This window comes from Mobula birostris, chromosome 3 (assembly GCF_030028105.1).
Source record: "Mobula birostris isolate sMobBir1 chromosome 3, sMobBir1.hap1, whole genome shotgun sequence".
In the NCBI taxonomy this organism is placed as follows: Eukaryota; Metazoa; Chordata; class Chondrichthyes; order Myliobatiformes; family Myliobatidae; genus Mobula; species Mobula birostris.
Window position 1 is genome coordinate 227826026 of NC_092372.1, and position 24515 is coordinate 227850540.

A 24515-nucleotide genomic window follows, 5' to 3' on the forward strand; every position below is an offset into this window, starting at 1 on the left:
CGCCCCTTACTCCCCTTAGAATCTTTCTTCCTCTTTGTAATGAACTGATCCTGCACTTTCTGTATTATTCCCAGAAATACCTGCCATTGTTGTTCCACTGTCATCCCTGCTAGGGTATCTTTCCAGTCAACTTTGGCCAGCTCCTCCCTCATGTGTCCACAGTCCCTTTTGTTCAACTGTAATACTGACACTTCCGATTTTCCCTTCTCCCTCTCAAATTGTAGATTAAAACTTATCATATTATGGTCACTACCTCCTAATGGCTCCTTTACTTCGAGTTCGCTTATCAAATCCGGTTCATTACACAATACTAAATCCAGAATTGCCTTCTCCTTGGTAGGCTCCAGTACAAGCTGCTCTAAGAATCCATCTCAGAGGCATTCCACAAACTCCTTTTCTTGGGGTCCAGTACCAACCTGATTTTCCCAGTCTACCTGCATGTTGAAATCCCCCATAACAACTGTAGCATTACCTTTGCGACATGCCAATTTTAACTCTTGATTCAGCTTGCATCCTACATCCAGGCTACTGTTTGGGGCCCTGTAGATAACTCCCATCAGGGTCTTTTTGCCCTTACAATTTCTCAGTTCGATCCATACTGACTTTACATCTCCTGATTCTATGTTACCCCTTGCAAGGGACTGAATTTCATTCCTCACCAACAGAGTCACCCCACCCCCTCTGCCCACCTGTTTGTCCTTTCGATAGGACGTATACCCTTGAATATTCAATTCCCAGACCTGGCCCATAAAGTGAGATGATTGGTTGTGGGAACCTCTCAGTGATGGGGCAGGTGAGTGCAGTGATGGCTGTGGGATAGAAACTGTTCTTGAACCTGGTGGTGCAAGTCTGAGGCACTTGTATATTCTACCTGATAGCAACAGTGAGAAAAGAGCACAGCCTGGGTGGTGAGGATCTTTGACGATGGATGCTGCTTTCCTTAGCAACGTTTCACATAGACGTGCTCAATGGTTGGGAATAAACATATAGTGAAATACATTGTTTGCATCAAATCAAATCAGAGAGGATTATGCTGGGGTCACACTTCTGGTGCTTACAGCTTACTGACCCTAGTGTCTTCGGATTGTGGGAGGAAACCAGAACATCCAGAGGAAAACCACACAGACACGAGAGCAGAGAGTGGCAGGAATCATACCCCGACCAGTGATCACTGGCTCTGTAAAGCACCAACCACTAAGCTCCCCAAGCATCTTTCCAGGTGCTGGCACAGGCCGAGTCCATCAACTGGTCTTCTGTGTTGGAGAATAAATATTTTGTTTTAAACAAAGCGGCAAACTGAGTAAAACAGTCACATGGGAACCAAAGGCAGAAACCTATTCAGACAGCTGAATATACCTAGTGGCTTGACTTCAGCCACAAGTGATAACTAACCAAAAAATTAACAACACACACATACACACACACAATGTGCTGGAGGAACTCAGCAGGTAAGGCAGCATCTATGGAGGGGAATAAACAGTTGATGTTTCGAGCCAGGACTGGAAAGGAAGGAAGCAGAAACCTGAATAAGAAGGTGGAGCGAGGGGAAGGAATACAGGCTGACAGGTGATAGGTGAGACCAGGGTCTGTCTCAATGCTTCTTAAATATTGTTGTTATAACTGCTTGTACCACCAGGCCACTCCAAACACCTACCACTCTATGCAAACAGAACCAATCTCACACATTTTCCATTCTGGCTGCCCTGTGACCCTTTCTCTTCTCCTCACCCATCCATTACCTCCGTCTGTTGTCCTTCCCTCCTTCCCTTTCTTCCATGCTCCACTTTCCTCTCTCAACAGATTCCTTCTTCTCCAGCCCTTTACCCATTTCACCTACCTGATCCCAGCTTCTCATCCTCCCACCTTCCCCCTCACCTGGTCTCACCTATCCCCTGCCAGGTTGTACTCCTCCCCTCCCCCACGTTCTCATTCTTGCCATCTGCCCCCTCCCTGAAGAGCCTCAGCCCAAAATGTTGACTGTTTATTCCTTTCCATAGATCATGCCTGACCTGCTGAGTTCCTCCAGCATTTTGTGCGCGTTGCCCTGGAATTTCAGCATCTGCGGAATCTCTTGTGATTACGACCATAAGTTTGTTTCCAACCTTCCCGCAAAACCTCTTTGTAAGAAGGGAGATTCCCCCCCCCCAACCCACCCAATTCTCCGCCACAATCAAATGTATTTGAATGAATGAAGCATTGGAGAACCATAGCACATAGGACGAGGCCCTTCAGCTCACCAGATCTGCAGTGACCAGGACACCAACGTAACTAATCCTAACTTGTTTTCTCATGGTTGATACCTTTCTATTCTCTGCCTGATCATGTGTCTGTCTAAACACCTCTGAAACATCTGCTGTTGTAGTTGCTTGCACTACCATCACTGCCACTGATTTCCAAGCACTTACCACTCTGTGTGTAAAAAATAAATTCCCCGCACATCGCCTTTAAATCTTCTCTCTCATCTTAAACCTATGCCCTCTGGTACTTGATATTCCTGCTGTGCCCCACATAATTTTTTTTCCCCTCTATCACAGGGTTTCCCAACTCGGGGTCCACAGACCCTTTGGTTAATAGTTGGGGTCCATGACTTGACAAAAGATTGTTCTATGAGGTCACCTTTCAGCCATAGACACTCCAAAGAATACGATCCAAATTTGTCCAGTTGGCGTAAACTTCTTTCGATCTACCCGATGCAAAGACACCATGCACTACGGTGAATGTAACTTTAACTCTGTATAAGCAAGTTACCAGAGAGAACCCTCCTTAAGCAATCTCTTGGGCTACTCCGGAGGTCTCTGGCCTCTGAAGCAAACACAGTGCTTTTTATACATATGCAGTCATGTACATAGATACAGGTGGGTTCACCCCCTTAGTTTCTGTACAGATGAGTATTGTTTAACTTATCAGCCATAAATTGTTCGTGTAACAGCTTAACTACCCTAATGTCTGGGAACAGCCTGACATAGGCTTACCCCTCAGAGCTTCCCACCCTTGAAACAGGCAGTCCCTATAATGCTTATGTAGCAAGCGCTATGTTTCTTCCAGCAGTTAATCAAAAAATGGTACAAGTTGTTCTTAAGCAAGGACTGAAGTTACACAGGTCGCATACCAAGAATAATATCACCCGTTCAGCTTATCTTGTGAGAAATACTTGTGCTTCTATGCTTTTTGTCAAAGTCTTAGTCGTTATGACCCTTACAAAATAGCCAGGGTCACAAGAGGCCTGCGAGATGCTAACTTCTTAACACTAACAGTCTCTCCTTATAGATACACACTACAATCCAAAGAACATCTGGGTGAACCCCTTCTCTACCTTCTCCCAAAGCAATTTCAAGTTCAATTATCATTCAACAATACTTGAATACAGTCAAATGAAACATCATTACTCTGGGGCCAAGGCGTAAATCAGAGCAGCAACAGTCATAGATCGCACAAGGCATACTTAGCACCCATAAGCAGTAGACACACAGTCAGAAAAAAAGTAGCCCAAGTCCTCGAGTGTCATGTCCTACACATTGATGGTGCATAGGAGTTGTTGGCAAGAACAAGCCTGCAGCAGTCTGATCATCCTGAGCTAGTGCAGCCACAGACCAACGCAATCCAGCTTATCTTCCCCCAAATGACCACTGGAGGGTAGCACTGACAGGAGAGACCAGCCCCCAACCCAATATGGATGCCTGCCACACCACCTCCAGCATCTCCTCCACTGGACGGCTACAACAGGCAACCTCACGGAGGGCCTCCACGCATCACGTCTTACACCTTCCTGTAAGGGATGGCATGATCCGCAATAGGCGAATTGCTCGATAGGTCTGTCCGATAATCTTATTATCAGGCAGTGTCTTGCAATCATAAAAAAACATAAAAGACAAACAATTGTTCTTTGTATTGTTGAATGACAATTGAACTTGAACTTGCTCGGGAAAACATACAGAAGAGGTTCACCCAGATGTTCTCTGGATTGGAGTATGTTCGCTATAAGGAGAGACTGGACAAATTTGGATCACATTGTCTGGAATGTCTATGGCTGAGAGGTAGCCTGAGAGAAGGGTCTCGGCCCAATGCGTCGGCTGTACTTATTTTCCCATAGATGCTGCCTGGCCTGCCGAGTTCCTCCAGCGTTGTGTGTGTGTGTTGCAAGGACAGACAATTACACCCTTGCTTGGACCCAGAGTCCACAGCGACCAAGCACGGCACCATCTTACCCGAAATGTCCAGTTCCTACTTATAATATAGTGACCAGAACGCCATCCAATACTCCAGATGTTTTACGCAATTGCAACATGACTTTCCAACTTTTGTATTTAGTGGCCCAACTGCTGAATACTCGTATGCGAGATGTCCATTTTCTACCAACTTGTGTGGTACTAGTTTTGTCATTCTCAGGGATTTATGGACTTGCACCCCATGATCCCCTCTCTATATCAATCTTCTCTGAGGATCGTCACCTTGTCATGGTGGAAGAGATTGTGAGTTCCTGAGATCCCAACAGCAATGCCGTCTGGAGCTCAACCACCTGGGGCTTAGTTCTTGGTGGGGACAACCATGGTGGTAAAGTCAAGGGGAAGCTTCGAAAGAGCGATCCAACCAAGACCTCATCAGAGGAGCTAGTGGAAAATGATGACACATCGCAATAGCACTGAAGGTGGAGGAAGGCTACAGCAGTGAAGGGTCCCCAGCCATCTTACATTCCATGCACTGGACCCTGACACCAATCTGTCAAGGACCGTGTGATGGCTGCCTGTGCATCAACATTAAACCAAGTCATGCACAGGCGCTCTCCATTAAGGGAATAAGAATATCATGGGAGACTCCAGTTATCACACCAATGCTACATCAATGTGCCACTTCCCTATTACACTTGACCTCCAAAAATAATAACTTATTTAGAGCACTTTTCATATAGGCGATGTAGCTAAAACTGCTTTACAAATGGATAAAGTGCAAACATGAAAATAAATAAAAATTAAAAATAAAGATGGAAGTAAAAGACAAAATTCATTTATCTAACCTTGCTTTTACTTAATAAGTTTTGGGCTGGTGGTTAAGAGTGTCAACTGAGTCTTTATCCCTTATAATTTTAGGTATTGAATTCCACAGTTTAGGAGCGTAGTTCAAAAAAAATCTAACCTGCCAATTATCCTTTGAGAGCAATTGTTTAAACTTAAGAAACCAGTGGAAAAAGATCTGAGATCTCCAGCAGGATTATTAAAACTAAAATTATTCTGTGATGCACTCTGGTCCCAGACCATTAAGAGCTTTGAAAGTAAGTAAGAACTTTAAAAATCTGATTGGACCCTGATTGGTGATCTGGGGAACTCCCATTCACTGCCAAACTCATAACTCCCTTACACCAATCCTCAACAACTTGCAAACTTGCAATATTGCTATATTTACGCTTTATTCTTGGTTGGTGTGGCTGTAACGAAACCAAATTTCCCTCGGGATTAATAAAGTATATCTATCGATCTATCTAATTCCCTGGCCCTGACTGCCTCACTTTCAGCATGGATGTCCAGTCCCTATACGCTTCTATCCCCTATCAAGAATGCCTTAAAGCTCCCTGCTTCTTTCTCGACAACAGACCTGATCAGTTGCCTTCCACCACCATCCTCCTCCGCCTGGCAGAACCGGCCCTACCCTCAATTTCTCCTTCGGCTCCTCCCACTTTTTCCAAACCCAAAGGTAGCCGGGGCACCTGCATGGGCCCCAGCTATGCCTGCTTTTTCGTTGGCGACGTGGAACTGTCCATGTTCCAAGCCGTCCCTGGTAATGCTCCCAACTCTTCCTTCGTACACTGACAACTGCATTGGTGCTGCTTCATACACCCATGCTGAGCTCGGCAATTTCATCAACTTTGCCCCCAACTTTCACACTGCTCTTAAATTCAACACCTTCTTCTCCTTTCTCAATCTCTCTGTCTCCATCTCCGGCGACAAACTGTCCACCAACATCTTTTATAAACCTACCAATTCCCACCAATATCTTAACTATACCTCCGCCTACCCTATCTCCTGTAAAAATGCGATTCCTTTTTTCAGTTCTTCATCTCCACCAAATCTGTTCCCAACACAAGGCTTTCCTTTGCAGGATATCAGAGATGACCTTCTTCAAAACACGGGGTTTCCTTTCCTCCACCATTGATGCTATTCACTGCCAGATCTCCTCCACTTCCCATACATCCACACTCTCCCCATCTTCCTGCCGCCTAACAGTGATAGAGTTCCTTGTCCTAACACGATACCCCATGAGCCTCCATAACTCCAACAGATCATTCTCCGCAACTTCCGCCATCTCTAAAGGGAACACATTTACCTCCCCACAATTCTCCAATTTCAGCAAGGATTGCTCCCTCCGTGAATCCCTTGTCCATTCGTCCTATGAACCTTCCTCCTGGAACTTATTCCTGCAAGCGGCCAAAGTGCTGCAGCTGCCCATTCACCTCTTCCCTGACCTCCATTCAGGGCCCCAAACAGTCCTTCCAGGTGAGGCAACCCTTCACTGCAGAATTTCCTGGTGGCCAACCATTTTAATTGCTATTCCCATTTGCTATTGGCGTTCACCGAATGGCCTTTTATTGTGTCATGAAGAGGTCTCTCTCAGGGTGGAGGACCAATACCTTGTATTTCATCTGGATAGCCTCCAACCTCATAGCATGAATGTTGATTTTTATCTTTCAGAAAAAAAATCCCATCCCTTTTCTTCTGTTCCCCACTCTGGCCTCATACTGCTTCTCACCTGCCTATCAACCCCCCCCACCCCCCTCCTCCTTCCCCTTTTCCTACGGTCCACTTTCCACCCTTATCACATTCCTTCCTCTCCATCCACCTGACTTCATCTAATACCTTCTAGCTCTCCTCCTTCCCCTCCACCCATCATTTTATTCTGGCACCTTCCCCCTTCCTTTCCAGTCCTGATGAAGGGTCTCAGCCCAAAATATCAAATGTTTATCTATTTCCATGGATGCTGCCTAACCTGCTGAGTTCTTCCAGCATTTTGTGTGTTGCTTTGGATTTCCAGCATCTGCAGAATTTCTTGTGTGCAGTGAAATGACCTGTGTGACAGTCTGCAAGACAAGTGCCTCACTGTTCCTAGGTACATGTGACAATAATAATCCAATATATTTTTATCAAATTCCTTTTGAAAACCTGGAGGTACTAGATCTACTGGTTCCTCCTTATTTAGCCTCCTAGTTAGATCTTAAGAATAGTAAACTTAGCGATGTCTTTTCAACCCTCTTAATAACAAATTTAAACTTTTTTTTAAAAATAACTTATGTCGAGCTAATTATTCGCAGATCCCTATTTTGTTCCTTCCTCTCTTTCTTAGGCAACACTGTTTACATCATAAACACGAGAGTCTGCAGAGAAACACACAGAGAAATAGTTGATGTTTCGGTCCTGATAAAGGATCTCAGCCTGAAGTGTCATTCCTCTCCATGAATGCTGCCTGACCTACTAAGTTCCTCCAGCATTTTGAATGTTTACACGTGCTCCAATAATCTACACCAGAATTAAAAAATTTAAAAGACCATTATCAACATAACTACGACCTCTGAAACCTCCCATTTCAAAATGCTAAGACAAAGGGATTTTATCAAGTCCCAAGCCCCTTAATTTCTCTTCAATGACATCAGTCATCACAAGTGCCTTACGGGGAAAAAAACGAAAAACAAACTAAAGGAACCAAGTGAGTCCTCTGAGCACGTGAGAGGGAAGGGTGGTGCAAGAAGAAATTGTTGTTTCAGGTCAAGTCCCTACATCAGGACTATGAGATCTTCACCATCATCCATTTTTTTTATGACCTCTGAAGTGAAGTCTGATACAAAATATTTTACATCCTCACCACCCATTATTCCACTTTTTTATTTCCAAAGGTTCCTTCAGGTTGTCATAGCCAGGGGCTTGGGGGGGGGTAAACTCCCACTATCTATTGGGGTGCATGGGGTGTCCAGGGGTAGCACCTCTGGTGGCGGACTTGTTGCGCTCTGCCTAGGGGCAGCTCATCCACCTGCCACCCAGCTCTCACCTGTGGCCCTGAGTAACTGTTTGCATGTGACAGTGGCCCCATGCCGATACACCACTTCGACAGGTGGGTAAACCAGGTGAGGGTAGCCGGGAACCCCAACCCCAGTGAGGTAGGGACACGCCCACCCCAGCATGCGAAGCCAGTTCCGGCAGACTGGGCGGATGAGACCAACGACTAGATCCAATGGCCAAGGCTGTCCTAAAACACTCCGTAGAGAGTGAAAGGCACAGAAGGCGTCGTGGCTATCCACTGCAGCCGAAGAGTCTCCAGTTGTGATGATTTTTCGTACCACTGGACCAATATTTTTGAGGCCGAGAGAAAAGAACTGTCACAGTGCAAAAGCTTTTTTACTATAAAACTTCTCCCGCACAGGTTTTTCTCCAAGCAGTTCTTTAGCTGCACAGACAAAAATCACTGTGGGAAATGACAGACAACCAGCACATCTATTAAATGCTCCCAATGGCTGGCATTTCAAATAGTCTCCGACAACCAAATCTAGCTCTTGGCTTTTACGTCCGGTTTAGCTGCTAAGCCCAGCAGAACCATTTCTACTGACAAATTACTGGCACCTTAAAACCAGCCATGGTTAGCAGTTCATCTAAGAGAAGGAATATTCTGATCTCAAACCTTCGCTGCGTTGCGGCTATACCCACTCATAGGCAAGGCTTCTGCAATAAACCCCGAGGAAAAAATCCAGAGCTGGATTCCCGAAGGCAGTCCTACGTTGAGATCAACGCTGACTGACAACTCCTGTGACACCACTGGTGCCAAACTATATCAGCCTCTGCCGTTCTTCTGTATTCATCAGCTGTGTGTGTGTGGGGGGGGGGGGGGGGGAGGGGAGAGACTGCTACATGGACAAGCACTTTCTCTCAATAACATACTGCCCGTAGCTATCTAGGACACAACATCCATGGTCAACCCTGACCAATGGATGCCAAGGAACTCAGGTATTTTAACCATTCTCTTCCATCTGGTTACAAACATTAAAACTATTTGCCCTTGAATTGATTATTGACTGCAATATTAAACAGCACGAACCATGTTTATCAGTACTAAACTTAAATTTCTACTTTGTTCTGTGGTTTTGAATAGGTGGCTATGGAGGCAAGGTCATTAGCGTGAAAGGTTAAGGGGAGAAGGCAGGAGAATGGGGCTGAGAGGGAAAAAATGCCTCAGCCCTGATGAAATCAGTCTTGATGGGCCAAATGGCCTAATTCTGGTACTATTTCTTATGGTCTTAAAGAAAACAGTGATATTTACAATTTTCCAGTCCTCCAGAGCCATTCCAGAATCTAGTGATTCTTGAATTATTACTAAAGCCTCCACAATCTCTTCAGCCATCTTTTTCAGAGCGTAGTCCATCTACCTCGAGACTTTTCAGCTTGCCAAGCACCTTCTCCTCAGTAATAGCAATGACACTCACTTCTGCCCCTTGACGTTCTTGAATTTCTGGCATTATGCTAGTGGCTTCCACAGTGAAAACTGATGTAAAATACTAAAGTTCATCCACTATTTCTTTGTCCTCCATTACTCCTTTCCCAGCATAATTTTCCCACGGTCCAACATCCACTCGTTTCTCCTTTACTCCTTATACACCTGGAAAAATATGTTTGTATCCTCTTTTACTTTATTGGCTAGTTACCTTCATATTTCATTCTTTCTCTTTATCGCTTTTTTAGTTGCCTTCTGTTGGATTTTAAAAGCTTCCCAATCCTCCACCTTCCCACTAATATGTGCAGTATTATAAGTCCCTCTCTTTTGCTTTTATGCTGTGTTAAACATCCCTTGTCAACCGCAGTTGCCTCGTTCTCCCTTTAAAATTTTTTTTCATCTTTGGGATGTATCTATCCTATGCCTTCCAAATTGCCCCCAGAAATCCAGCCAATGCTGTCCTGGCGTCATTCCCGCTTGTGTTCCCTTCCAACCAACGTAGGCCAGCTCCTCGCTCATGCCTCTGTACCTCCCTTTACTCCACTATAATATGGACACATCTGATTTTAGCTTCTCCCTCTCAAACAGCAGGGTGAATGCTATCATTGTATGATCATGCTCTCCTAAAGGCTGATTTATACTTGTACGTACTAGCTTACGCCATAGCCTACGCAACTGGACTACACCGTTGTGAGCATTTATACTTGTGCGCTGGTGTGTCCGCGTTGCTCTGCAATTCACCGCCAAAACGCTAGTTGGCGGTGGGGTTTTTATGTCACTGTGTTGAGTTTCTTCGTGTTGAAACTCAACACAAAGAAACTCAAACTTCAAGCAATGGCAATCGAAACTGAAGGAGGGTGAATTTTCTATGTTTGCCCAGCCACTGAGAGACATGGACGAGGAAATGCATTTCAAATATTTTCTGATGTTGGCAGTAGACTTGACAATTTGGTTCATCGTCTCCAACCATTTATTTTGCATCAGTGTACGCACAGTATACTCAGAGACTGGCAATCACCATTCGAGTTTTAGCTTCAAGTGGAAGTCAACAGGCTGTAGCAGCTAGCTACAAACTGGCATCAAACACATGGTCCTCCATAATTTCGGAGGTCTGTAAAGCTTTATGGAAAGCATTGCAGCCAGAGTTCCTTCTCTGCCCTTCAGTCGCCCAATGGGAAGCTATTGCAGCGTAGGAGGAAATGCGATGTTACCAAACGGGCCAATCACAGTTGTTCCGTCTGTGTTACCGCAATGTGTAGTTACATTTTGGGAGAGGTGCGCATTAGGCTACGGTATAGAGTACAGTATAGGGTACGTGGCTATGTGGTACCTACAGCGTACATTTGACACACAAGTATAAATCAGCCTTAAGGGTTCCTTTACATTAAGCTCCTCCACAACACACTTGTTCCCTTATCACTATATTCCATTTCCCATCTCCCCCTTGAACAATCTCCTGTGCCAGGATGCCACAGTCAGTTTATCCACTCTCTTTACTATCTCAGAACAACAATATCATGTCCCAACAATAATTCTTCATTTCAAGAGGACTAAAGTTTAAAAGCAAGGATGGAATGCTGAGGCTTTATAAGGTATCGGTCAGACCCCACTTGTGAGCAGTTTTGGGCCCCTTATCTACGAAAAGATGTGCTGGCATTGGAAATATTCTAGAGGAGATACACAAGAATGATCCCGGGAATGAAAAGGTTAATGTATGAGGAATGTTTGATGGCTCCGGACCCGGACTTGCTGGAGTTTAGATGAAGGAGTGGATCTCATTGAAGCTCGTCAAATATTTGAAGGCCGATAGAGTGGGCATGGAGAGACTATAGCGGGGGCATCAAGGACCAGAGGGCACAACCTCAGAATACAAGGACATCCTCTTAGAACATCACTGTGGGTCCAGGGGCCTGTACTGTTTTATGTTCTAAATGGTGGCACAGAGAGATCTGGGAGTGCCAGTGCATTGTTCACAAATGCAGTCACAGCAAGTAATCTGGAAAGTGTGCAGAATATTACCATTTGTTGCCGTGGAAACTGAATACGAAAACAGCAAAGTTATGTAGAGCACGTATTACCCTTTGTGGGAGTCTTTAGATCCATTCCTCGGACATTATTGAAAACAGAATTTAAAAAGCAAACAAAATAGATACAGTAGATTCCAGTTAATTGGGCCTTCGGTTAATCGGGACAGCCGCCTATTTGGACAGCTCTTAAACTACCAAAACTAATCATGAAAATAGCCAGGATTCCCTTCATTTATTTTGGACACTATACCACTTAATTAGGACAGGAGACTGTTGCCAAACAGCTTCTATACAGCGACAGTTGTGTGAGCTTGTGTTATGTTATCCATCTGGGCTGACGGATGCCGTTCAAAAAGCAGTGATTTTTCTTTTATTTTGATTTTATGCAGGAAGGCAATCCATGATCAGCACCAGGCATCTGCACTGATTTTGCTCATTTATAGTCAGTAAAAAGAACACAGATTAGGAACCGATACACAGTTTTATAGTACTGTAGTGGTATTCATAGTGTTCTAATTTGTGCTGTATTTCATTTAAATACATAATTTGTTACTCAGTCATATGGCAGTTTATCTTTGTTATAGCTTTTAACTACTTCCATGAAACTTCGGCTAATTGGGGCAGCCACTTAATTGAGCCAATACATATTGGTCCTACTACATCCTGATGAAGGGTCTTGGCCTGATACGTTGACTGTTTATTCCCCTCCACAAATGCTACCTGACCAACATTCCTCCAGTATTTTGTCTGTGCATTGCTCTGGATTTCCAGCGTCAGCAGGATCTTGTGCTTACACCGTGTATAATCTGGCATAAGAAAAGGAGATTATGCTAGGACTCTGGGAATTCTAGTTAGACTGTAACTTGAGTATAGCGTGAAGCTCTGTCCACTACATAAAAGAAAGACGCGATTGCACTGGGGAGAGTGTGAAGAGGAGTGTCTAGACATTACCAGGACTGAAATTTCTAGTCACAGAATCTTTATATAGGCATCTGTTAGTCTCGTGAGACCATGGATTTGCACCTTGGAAGGTTTCCAGGGCGCAGGCCTGGGCAAGGTTGTATGGAAGACCAGCAGTTGCCCATGCTGCAAGTCTCCCCTCTCCACAACACCGATGTTGTCCAAGGGAAGGGCATTAGGACCCATACAGCTTGGCACCGGTGTCATCACAGAGCAATGTGTGGTTAAGTGCCTTGTTCAAGAACACAACACGCTGCCTCAGCCAAGGCTCAAACTAGCAACCTTCAGATCACTAGACAGATGCCTTAATCACTTGGCCACGTGCCAACTTTCACACAAACTCACACAGCAAAGAAACAGGCCCTTTGGCCCAAACCAACCAAATGCCCACCAAGCTTCTTCCATCTGACCACATCCCTCTAAACCAGGGGGCCCCAATCATTTTTATGCCATGGACCACTATCACCAAGCAAGGGGTCTGTGGACCCCAGATTGGAAACCCCTGCTTGTGAACAGATTTTAGACTTCAGGAGAGGGAAACCAGAGATCCAAGAGCCAGTCCTCAACGGATCAGAGATGGAGACTTTTAGCAACTTTTAAATTCCTGGGTGTTACTATGTCAGTGGACCTGTCCTAGGCCTAGCATGCAGGTGCAATTGCAAAGAAAGCACAGCAGTGCCTCTACAGAGATCAGGCATGACATCTAAAACTGTGACAAACTTCTATAGGTGTGTGGTGGAAAGCATATTCATTGCTTGAATGAGCAGAAGTCGTAACCCTCACCACACTTAAACAGTAGTCAGATGTGTACTTCAAGAGCCATAAATCGTAGAGATATGGACCCAGTGCTACAAGGTGAATTTAGATAGAATACCTCTTTTTCAACATTCCCTTTGTATACCTGAAATCCTCCACGATTCTACTGCATAGTTTTAACTGGATATATAATTTCTCCTGAATTTTGTTAGAGTGAACTTTTGCATCCAGTCATTCTGGAAATCCACACACATTACATCCCCAGATTGGGCCAGTTTCCAAAGATTTGAATTCCTCCAGTACGCCACTCAAAGTCTTCAATCTAATAAAAGTAGGAAGGAATCTCCCTTCGAAACAAAACGGCACTTTAACAAGCCAAGTGGCAATCGCATGCTCGGGTCGCAGACCCACGTTAGAAACTTCCAATACGGGTCTCCTTACATCGTCCCCTTCCAATCTCCTCCCCACACTTCCATCAACTCACACAAACTCACAGCCACCAGCAACTACTCACCTGCTCTTCGGGCTCCAGCACTTGAGCTGACCTTTTACTTTCCCCGCTCTTGCCGCCGCTTCTCCCAGCCGCCGACATGCTCTCCGCCGCCATCTTACTAGAGGAATGTTGAGGCCGCGAAGAAGGCAGGTCGGAGGTTAAGCGACAGCTAGTAAGCTTCATGGAGAAAAACGAAAGTGTTATCGAAATTCTGGCAAGTTCTCATAGAAAGTACGGTGATAAATATTTCTATATATATTTTAGTTAAAGATATTTCAAAACAAAGGTCAAAGGTTACAATGGTTTTCTCTTTTTTAAAATAAAGAAAAATATGCGAGCCGCAACAGTTATATAAATTGACTTATTTTCGATATATAAATAAAATAAGAAAGGAACTGTGGATAATTTGAGGTAAAAATAATCCACAGCGGGGTGTTGAGGGGGGAGGGCGCCAAGTTGCTGCGTGAGTAAGATGGCGGTGGTTGCCGGGGAGTGTGCTGGGGCAGGTTAGGCACAGCTCGGTGAATGTTGCTTTCTTTTGCCCTTCATTTTATTTAACTCGGTAACTGGGCGTTTTGGAAGGCTCCAAGGTCGGGCAGAGGTGCTGGGTGTTGAGAGCCGCCTTACAGCAGCTTCCCTCGGTCCCCTCTTCTGCCCCGACCCTGGGCTCCAGGCCCTGGGCCTCTCTCGGACTCCGGATGGACGGGCACGGCAGCAATGTACCCGCCTTCCTCACCAAGCTGTGGACTTTAATCGAGGATCCTGACACCAATGAATTCATCTGCTGGAGCGCAGTAAGTGAACAGAGGCTGGGAATTGGGTGCAAACAAATGGGAGTGTTGGGCGTTAAACTCCCGACAAACCTCCGGGATTGCTTTTACATTGATCAGGATTATCAGCTGATGAGACAACTTTGACTAAACCGTTTGGTCGTCGATAAGCGTATTTTTACAATAGTGGTCTTTCGATTTACTGAGGTTTCCGCACTTCAGTCGCTGTAGTTGTAGAGAGGTGTGAAACTTCTATTTCATTAAATAGGTTGCATCAGCGGATTCAGTGTAAGAATCAGGTTTATTATCACTGTTTTATAGAATATGACTTTTTTTTAGGCAGCAATGTAGGTGAAACAGAAAGCGTAACTGGTACTGCATACATTGGGTTTAGTATAATGATGTCATTCATTGCTAAAACAGGCTTGAAGAACTGGCTGACATGTTCTTATCCCTTGTCACGTGAGGGGGATGAAAAGCAGATGAACTGATTTGCAAACACCCCTCAGAAGGGCCATGGTACACAGTTCGGTGGCACTGCAGTATTTTAAAGAACTGTTTACATTTATAATAGTGCAGGATTTTTCTCTCCAGCAATTTGCTGAGTGCTGTTTTAGTCTCAATTTTTTTTTTTTTTTGCAAATTATTAGTAAGAAGGCTAAGGTTTAAGAGAGAAAAGAATGGAGTGGGAATATGCTATCTGGCCTCTCGTGTTTGTTCAGCAATTCATTAAGGTAGAATCAAAGTGAAAGCTAAATTTATTATCAAAGCACGTGTATATCACATGTGAGTTATTTTCTTGCTGGCACTCACAGTAAAAGCAAAGAACCACCATAGAATCAGCGAAAAAGAGCAAAAGACAGACAAGTGACCCATGTGCAAAAGTCAACAAACTGTGCAAATATGGAGAGAGAAACTAAATAAATAAGCAATTAATGTTGAGACTATGGGATGAGGAGTCCTTGAAAGTGAGTCCATAGGTTATGGGAATAGTTCACTGATTGGCTGAGTGAAGTTATCCCCGCTGGTTCAAGAGCCTGATGGTTGAGGGGTATTAACTGTTCCTGAACCTGTTGGTGTGGCTCCTGAGGCTCCTGTATCTTCTTCCTGATGGCACCAGCGAGAAGAGAATGTGTCCTGGATGGCAGTGACTTTGTGTAGATGTGCTCAATGTTGAGGAGCGCTTTACCGATGATAGACTGAGCCTTATCCACTACTTCTTGTAGGATTTTTCCTGTTCAAGGTGCTTCAATACCAGGCTGTGATGCAACCAGTCAATGTATTCTTCATCACACATCTATAGAAGTTTGTCAAACTTTTAGATGACACAGGACCTTCACAAGCTTCTAATGAAGTAGAAGCACTGCTGTGCTTTCTTTATAATGGTGCTTACAAGGCGTCAACAGCATGGAAGCAGGCCCTTTGTCCACTGAGTCCATCAACTCACCCATTTGCACTAATACTACACTAACCCAATTTTTTTTTTATTCTCCCCAATTTCTCATGAATTTCCCAGATTCTACCACTCACCCATGCACCTGGAAGATTAAAATAATCACTCACATCAGGACAATTTTACTGCTGTAATCCCATTACCATAACCTTTGATGTTCCTGCTGATGCGAAGTTACCGTAGGGGCTATTTTTGCTATGTGCTATTTACAGTGTGCTGTTGGTGATATTTTGCGTCTTAGCTATAGGGGAATGCTGTTTCATTTGGCTATATTCATGTATGGTTGAATGATAATTAAACTTGATCTTCAACTTGACTTGGCCTCACGACGGTTCATGGGAATGAATTCCACAGATTCAGCATCCCCTGGCTGAAGAAATTCCTCTTCATCTCTGTTCCAAAAGGATGTCCCTCTATTCTGAGGTTGTGCCCTCTGGTCCTGGACACCCTCTCCGCATCCACTATCTAGGCATTTCAATATTCGATGGGTTTGAATGAGGTCATTTGTCATTCTTATAAACCCCCTCAAGTACAGGCCAAGAGCTATCAAACACCCCTCAAACATTAACCCTTTCATTCCTGGGACCATTCTTGTGAACCTTCTCTGGGCTTTCTTTTTTTCAATATGGGGCCCAAAACTGCTCACAATACTACAAATGTGGTCTGACTCCAAGTCTCAGCATTACATCCTTGCTTCTATATTTTAGTCCTCTCAAAATGGAAGCTGACAGTGCATTTATCTGATTTCCATAATATCTACAAACCCTATACCATTTACAACAATAAAACTAAAATTGATATTGAGGTAAGTCATAAACATGAGATTCTACGGATGTTGGAAATCTTGTGCAACACATATAAAATGCTGGAGGATAGATAAAGGGAGCTAGGGGGTTTTCTTTTTGGAGTGAAGTAGTTGAGCGGTGACTTGATAGAGGTGTACATGATGATAAGAGACATAGAGTGGACTTTCCCAGGGTGGAAATGGCTGATACAAGAGGGCATAATTTTAAGGTGACTGGATGGAAGTATTAAAGGTTTTTTTTACACAGTACATGGACTGCCGCCAGGGGTAGTGGTAGAAGGCAGATACGTTTAAGGGTCTCTTAGATAGGCACATGGATGATGGAAAAATGGAGGGCTATGTGGGAGGGAAGGTTTAGACTGATCTTGGTGTAGGTTAAAAGGTCAGCACAATATTGTGGGCCAAAGGGCCTGTACTATACTAAAACGTTCTAAGTCAGAAAGTTGGGCAGCATCTATGCAGGGGAATAAATAGTCAACATTTTGGGCTGAGACTCACAATGTTGCCCCAAGCCACGAGATCCTCATTGTCTCATAAGTACACCACGTGTTTCCAACCATGGGCCCTGCGTAGTTTGTAGCTAAACGTGCTTACGATGATGTGGGCAATTAATAAAACCTGTATGCTAAATTGAGAAGCTGCGTTTGTTTTCCTTGGTACCGGGAGTTAAGAGGTATGCAAGATTATAATGGGCTTAAACAGGATATGTGGCAATTAACTATTTACATTGGTGAGTGGTTCAGGGACTTGGTAGCACATATTCAAAGTGAAGAGCAAAGCAATCAGGGAAGATGTACATCAATATACATTCGTTGTGCACTTTATTAGTTACAGGGGTGGAACCTGTGTGCTCTTCAGCTGCTGTTCTTTTTTTGTTGTTTCTCATGCTATTCTCTGTAAACTCTAGACTCTAGAGTTTAGAGTTCTCTACCTTTTTTATGCCATGGACCAATACTATTCAGCAAGAGGTCCATGGGCCCCAGGTTGGGAACCCCTGCTTGTAAACGTAACTTTGCTGGATCAGATAGCGACAGCACAAAAAGATCGTTACTTATCTTTTCACCCGTTTATTTCTTCAAGCCCAGCCGGCGAGTGAATTTGGACCCAACATCAGGGAGAGAATCTTTCTCATCTCCCCGGCGGTTCTACAAGTTCACTGCCTGATGTCAGAATTGTCGGAAGTTATAAGGCCACCGATACAAAAGAACAATCAATTTGATAACCATTCTGGCCAAGTCGATGGACTATTGATACAGAGAACAATCAATTTGTTAGACACTCCAGCCACCTTAATTAAAGAAAGGAATGTCCTACCTGGTTTGCTGCAGCCACAACTTAATTACAAAGATAAGAACATCCGTCAAATTTATGCTTTAATTAAGAAAGGAATGTTCTGTCTAATTTCCATCAGGTACTGCTTTTTGTCAAAAGCCCAGAGACATCTTATGTGGATCTGGGTGAAGTTTAACCCTTATCTTGCTCCAAAGAAAGTAGCTGTGAGACTTTATTCAAACACACTGCAGTCACAGACATAGTCAGTACTGGATCCATTGTTTACAGGGATCTGAGAATCTCCCATTCCCTTGAACTTTGTCATGTTCTAGAGACTGGTGTGCATGAAAATCTCTGGCAATCAGCAGTTTCTAAGATATTTAAACCATCCTCTTTGGCGCCAACGATCATTCCACAGTCAAAGTCATTTAGATCACATTTTTCCCCATTCTAATGTTTGGTGTGAACAACTGAACCCTTTGATCATATCTGCATGCTTTTATGAATTGAGTTTCTGCCATAGATTAGATATTTGCAGTAATGAGCAGGTGTATCTAATAAAGTAGCCTTTCAACCCATGATGCCAGTCTAAACATCCCACTTGCTTGCACATGGACCATAGCCAGCTATTCCCTTCCTGTTCGTACATCTCTATCCAAATGCCTTTTAATCATTGCTGTAGTGTTTGCTTCTACCACGTTCATGAGGCCATGGTGTGTTGACCTTGATTAGTCGGGGGATTGAGCTCAAAAGTCACAAAGTGATGCTGCAGTGTTTCAGATACCTACTACTGTGTGTGTGTGTGACGAAAAATAATTTGCCTTGCACATCTCCTTTAAGCTATCCACCATCTCCCACCCCTAGGTTCTATGACTATTATTTCTTGTTTCCAATCCATCCAACATGCTCGTGAGCATTTTCTGCACTTCGAAAGCCTCCACATGCTTCCTGTAATGAAGTGGCCAAAATTGTACACAGTACTTCAAATGAAGCCAAACCAATTTTTATATCTGCATCATGACTTCCTAACTTGTATACTCAATGCCCCAATTTATTGAAGGTAAGTATGGTAATATCCTTCCCTAGCACCAAATCCATTTGTGTTGTCCCTTTATGGAGCTATGAACTTGTATTTGAAGATCAATTCTCCACAGGAACCTGCTGTTTACTGTATACTTTCCTTTTGCAATTGACTTCCCGAAATGTGTTACCTCACACTTATCCAGATTAATCTCCATCTTACATTTCTCTGCCTATAATTCAACCAGTCTGTATCCTACTGAATCTCTTGCCAGTCTTCCTTGCTATACACAACTCTTCATTTCCATGTTGTCTGCAAAGTTATGAATTGGAACACCTACATTTTCGTTCGAATCAGTTAAGGAGGTCCAGTACTGATCCTTATAGTCACAAACCTCCAGTGAGAGAATCATCCTCTCTACTTCTGCCTCTGTCCTCTGACTTCTGTATCCAAGCCAATTTTGGATCCAGTTTACTGACTAACCAAGGATCTCATGGCTTGATCTGGACCAGCCTACCATGAAAGATTTAACCAAGTGCTTTACATAGTCTATGGAGACAAGATCTTCCCTGTTTTATTTTGCACATTCTGTGTTGCTGTCTTGTATAATTTATGTATAATGTGTTCTGTATGTTGACTGCATCTGTGTGCATTGATGCTGCTGCAAGCAAAGTTTTCGTTGTCCCTGGAACTCACTGTAGTTAAGCATATGACAATAAACTCAATTTGACATTCACTGCCCTCCCTTCATCTATAATCTTTATCACTTCCTTGAAATCCTTAAAAAGAGCATCCCCTGCTCTGCCATATTTATAGGTTCTTGATTAGTAAGGGCGTCAAAGATTTTACAGGGAGAAGGTAGGATAATGTAGTTGAGACGAATAATAAATCGGCTGTGGAATTATGGAATGGTGTTGCAGACTCAATGAGGCGAATAGCCTAATTCTCCTATGTCTTGTGGTCTTATGCTGACTGTTCCTATTAGGTTCATGCTTTTCCAGATACAAACCTTTGTTAATAATCTTGGGCCAGTTGTCTCAGTGAGCGCATCCCCAAGAGAATTGGATAGATGTCATGGAAAGAGCTGATGAATGGGATTTAGTTGATTGTTCTGAGGTGTGGACTCAATGGCCACTTGCAGTGCTTTAATTGTTTAATTTACAGTATAATTATGGTTTATGAGATCTCTGGGACATGAGGTAGTCCTGCCAGTTCTGACCCTTGTGAAGAAAATACATTTTAGTAAAAAATTGCTTGCCTTTGGGCTGAATTCTAGACAAGTAGAAGCATGTCAGTTTGGGAACCTGTCCTGAATTTCCTCAATCTTACTTCAGCTTTATTGTTCTGGTGCCTCATTTGAACTCCTATCAATTATCACTTCAGTAACCGTTCAGTTCTAAATTAAACAATTTTAGAAATACAAGTTTTACTTTTCCCTGTTATATTTTTGTTAACATGGGCTTTAGAGCAGAAGTAATTTTTGAATCATCATGTAAACAGGTTTAAATATAGAAATTAGATAACAGTGGACAGTAACATAATTAGAGCGATAAATGCTTTGATCTTCAAAATACAATCTGTCCAACATCCTTACTCTCTCATCTGGATCTCTGCTGATTTCCACTTGTAGCTCTGCAATTCCAGTGAACATTTGAGCAGCTTCATATGCAATAAATTCCAGATACTCCCAAGAAAAATGTTTATTAATGACATACTGCTTCTATCATCCATAGAAAGTTGGCATCGGCACCTTCCAAACAAGTGTTTTTGTGGCTTAATCAGATTTTATGTTTGCTCAAAACAATACTTCAAAAAAAATACGGAAATGAATAGATCTGGATATTGATTAAAGGTTAAATATGCCAGGCACTGTGGGAGAATTCATCTGTTGCTCAAAATAGTTACATCATAGGATCTTTGACTTCCTTCTGAGAAATCAGATGAGGATTTTTTTTAGCATCTCAGCCAACAGATAGCATGTTGAAAATGCACCATAGAGCTGATTTATTGGCTCAGAATTTTGTAGGCGTAGCCCAGTCTATCATGGGTAAAGCCCTCTCACCACTGAGCACATCTACATGGAGCACTGCTGCAGGAAGGCAGCATCCATCATCAAGGACCCCCACCATCTAGGACAGCGGTCCCCAACCACCGGACCGCGAGGAAATGATATGATTTAGCAATATGAAACGATATGAGTCAGTTGCACCTTTCCTCATTCCCTGTCACGCACTGTTGAATTTGAATGCACGCGAGGTCATCAGTGACTCAAGACATGCAAAGGAATGGGTCTGTGACCCATTTGTGAATGTCCCCGGTGAATCATCCATGTCAGTGCGGGGAAAAGATCAACTCCTCGAGCTTGCAGATGACGGTGGGCTGAAAAGTATGTTTGACATAACATCTCTGCCGGCATTCTGGATCAAAGTCAGGGCTGAATATCTTGAGGTAGCCACGAAAGCACTGAAGACGTTGCTTCCGTTTCCAACATCATATCACTGCGAAGCGGAGTTTTCTGCAATGAATGCAACGAAACTAAATCGCGGAATAGACTGGACATAAGGAACCCCCTTCGAGTATCGCTGTCTCCCATCACCCCTCGGTGGGACCGTCTTGTTGCAGGAAAACAAGCCCAGGGTTCCCACTGATTCAGCGATATTGGTGTGTTGCAATGATTTTATATGTTCATACGAGGAAAATATGTGCTGTGTGTTTAATATCCAAACATTACTTAAAATGTTATGATGCTATTAACTTACAATTGACTTATCACTATTCATGCGAGGAAAATATGCGCTGTGTGTTTAATATTAAATTCGTTAGATAAACCCTTTTAGAAACGGAATTGAGTGTATTAGCCACTTAAGTTTATAGGTGACTTATAGTTGACTTATTGACTTATCACCTATATTCCGGTTGTGATTAACAACCCCCCCCGCCAGGTCGGCCGGTCTACAAGAATATTGTCAATATTAAACCAGTGCGCAGCGCAGAAAAGGTTGGGGACCCCGGGTCTAGGACATGCTCTAATCAGGCTACTGCCATCAAAAAGGTGGTACAGGAGCCTCAGGACTCTCACCACCAGGTTCAGGAACTGCTATTACCCCTCAACCATTAGGATCTTGAACCCAAGGGGATAACTTCACTCACTGCAATACTGAACTAGACTGGCTGGTGGCTCAATGGCATCAGCGCCAGACTCCAGAGCGAAAGCTCCCGAGTTCGAATCCAAGTCGGGCCACTCCCCGAGCTTGCTTTCCATCTGTGCCGGGTTTGAGTGTTTAGCTAGCCACTCAGCCTTGAGAAAAAAAGAGTCGCGTCAGGAACGTTCATATCGTGACCTGGTTAATCTGAAAGGAGATCAATCTTGACACCACGCGCCAGACAAGAATGGCTGACTGTCTGGTGTGACATGCAAACAAAGATACTGAACTGTTCAACTCATGGACTCAATTCCAAAGACTCTTCATCTTGTGTTCTTGATTTTTTTTTTTTGCTTATTTATTATTATTATTTCTTTTTTTTCCTTGTATTTGCAGTTTGTTGTCTTTTGCATATTGATTGTCCATCATGTTGAGGGTGGTCTTTCATTGATTCTGTTGTGTTTCTTGGATGTTTGGCAAACGCCCACAAGAAAATAAATCTCAATGTTATCTATGGTGACATGTGTGTACTTCGGACTTTTTGTTGTCATCTCTAGAGTGGAACTTGGGCTCAATCTTCCTATCCAGGTAACAAAACATCTCTCTGAATTGTTTTTACTGGGGTGTAGTGTGATACTTTTTCTGATTTGGTTCAACATTATTACAGGCATGTTGACGTGTGGCCAAGTAGTTAAGGCGTCTGTCTAGTGATCTGAAGGTCGCTAGTTCGAGCCTTGGCTGAGACAGTGTGTTGTGTCCTTGAGCAAGGCACTTAACCACACATTGCTCTGCGACGACACTGGTGCTGAGCTGTATGGGTCCTAATGCCCTTCCCTTGGACAACATCAGTGGCGTGGAGAGGGGAGACTTGCAGCATGGGCAACTGCTGGTCTTCCATACAATCTTGCCCAGGCCTGCGCTCTGGAAACCTTCCAAGGCACAAATCCATGGTCTCACGAGACTAACGGATGCCTGTATATATTACAGGCAGTTCTTGATGAAAATTAAGTTTGTTAGCTGGAAGTTGATTTTGTTTTTGCTATTTATCCATTAGTTCTCTGATAATGAATGGTTGGTAAACACCTTGATTCAAAGTCACCAGCGCAAACTTCAACTGTTGTATCAAGCCCAAACAAGTCTCTAGTTTGAGGTACTTGTTGCTAACTTTGCACAGGACTAGATTTTACTTTGCATCAATTCAGATTGATGTAAAAGGATGGTGAAAGCACTTGTTAATGAAGAAAAATGTGATACTATTGGATTTAAGCCTCACTTAGCCTTAAAGGAAAAAGGTTTAAGTTTGCTGTTCTCAAAATATACCAAATGCAGGTTTCCCCCGCTATCCGAAAGTAGAGCATTCCTATGAAACCTTTCGTAAGCTGAAATGGCGTAAAACAAAGAAGCAATTACCATTAATTTATATGGGAAAAATTTTTGAGCGTTCCCAGACCCAAAAATTAACCTACCAAATCACACATAAAACCTAAAATAACACTAACATAGAGTAAAAGCAGGAATGGTATGATAAATACACAGCCTATAGAAAGTAGAAATAATGTATGTACAGTGTAGTTTCACTTACCAGAATCAGGAAGACAGTGAGCACATTGGAAGGTTGAGAGGTGGTGGTGGTGATGATGGTGTGTTAGGCTGAGTCGTCAGAGGTTGGGGTGGTGGGAGGTGCAGAAGACTGGGGTGTAGGAGAGAGAGGAAGAGGGTCATCTATTAACATCTCATCGTCATCTGAATCCATCAGGGCAGGAAGGTCACTAACGTCTACACCTTCTTCTGCCTGCCTCGATGTCGAAGGTCGAGGTTCGTTGTCTGCTGTGGCTGATGTGGAAGGCTTGAAATACAACAGTATGCTTGACTGCTTAGCCTCACGCATTTTTCTATCATACAGTTCTTTGTAAGCACTCAAAACGTCGTGCAAACTTGCCCTAAACCTACGTGCCCTTTCAAAATTAAAGTCATACTTTTCTGCAATCATTGTAGTACTGTCAATCGTAGCGAAAATCTCACGCAAGTGCTTCAAGTTCAGTTCCTGGACGACTTCACTTTCGGGCCGTTCGCTATTGCATTCAGTTTCAATTCATATCCTTTCCTCTTGCAATTGCATCAGAGTTCATCTGTCATGTACTCAGAAAAGGTCACTTGGGTATTCCAACTGCTTGGATGTGAACAAAACACAACAGGAAGTGTATTCTTATCAACGCCTTTAAGTGGCCCGCAGATTTTCTGAATGGTACACTAGTAGAGGCCTAAGGACAGCATCACCAGTGGCATTAATAATAGGCATTAAGGTAAACCTGTCCTTCAATGCCTTGTGTCCCTTAGCTGGCTTTTCTTCTAT

General features: G+C 43.5%; 2 protein-coding genes across 8 annotated transcripts in view; one reads left to right on the plus strand and one right to left on the minus strand.

Annotated features, from left to right (window-relative positions):
* bop1 (BOP1 ribosomal biogenesis factor) overlaps positions 1-13895 on the minus strand; it is a 244425-nt gene extending 230530 nt beyond the window's left edge. Inside the window, exon 1 of the mRNA XM_072254272.1 lies at positions 13720-13895. Coding sequence (XP_072110373.1) covers positions 13720-13881 — 162 coding nt within the window. The 5' untranslated portion in view covers positions 13882-13895. The remainder of the gene's footprint in view (positions 1-13719) is intronic.
* A 261-nt stretch (positions 13896-14156) lies between these two features.
* The window catches only part of hsf1 (heat shock transcription factor 1), a 171630-nt gene continuing 161271 nt past the window's right edge, over positions 14157-24515 (plus strand). For all 7 annotated transcript variants that reach the window (XM_072254274.1, XM_072254279.1, XM_072254280.1 and 4 more), the window contains exon 1: positions 14157-14492. In XM_072254274.1, coding sequence (XP_072110375.1) covers positions 14397-14492 — 96 coding nt within the window. In that variant the 5' untranslated portion in view covers positions 14157-14396. The remainder of the gene's footprint in view (positions 14493-24515) is intronic.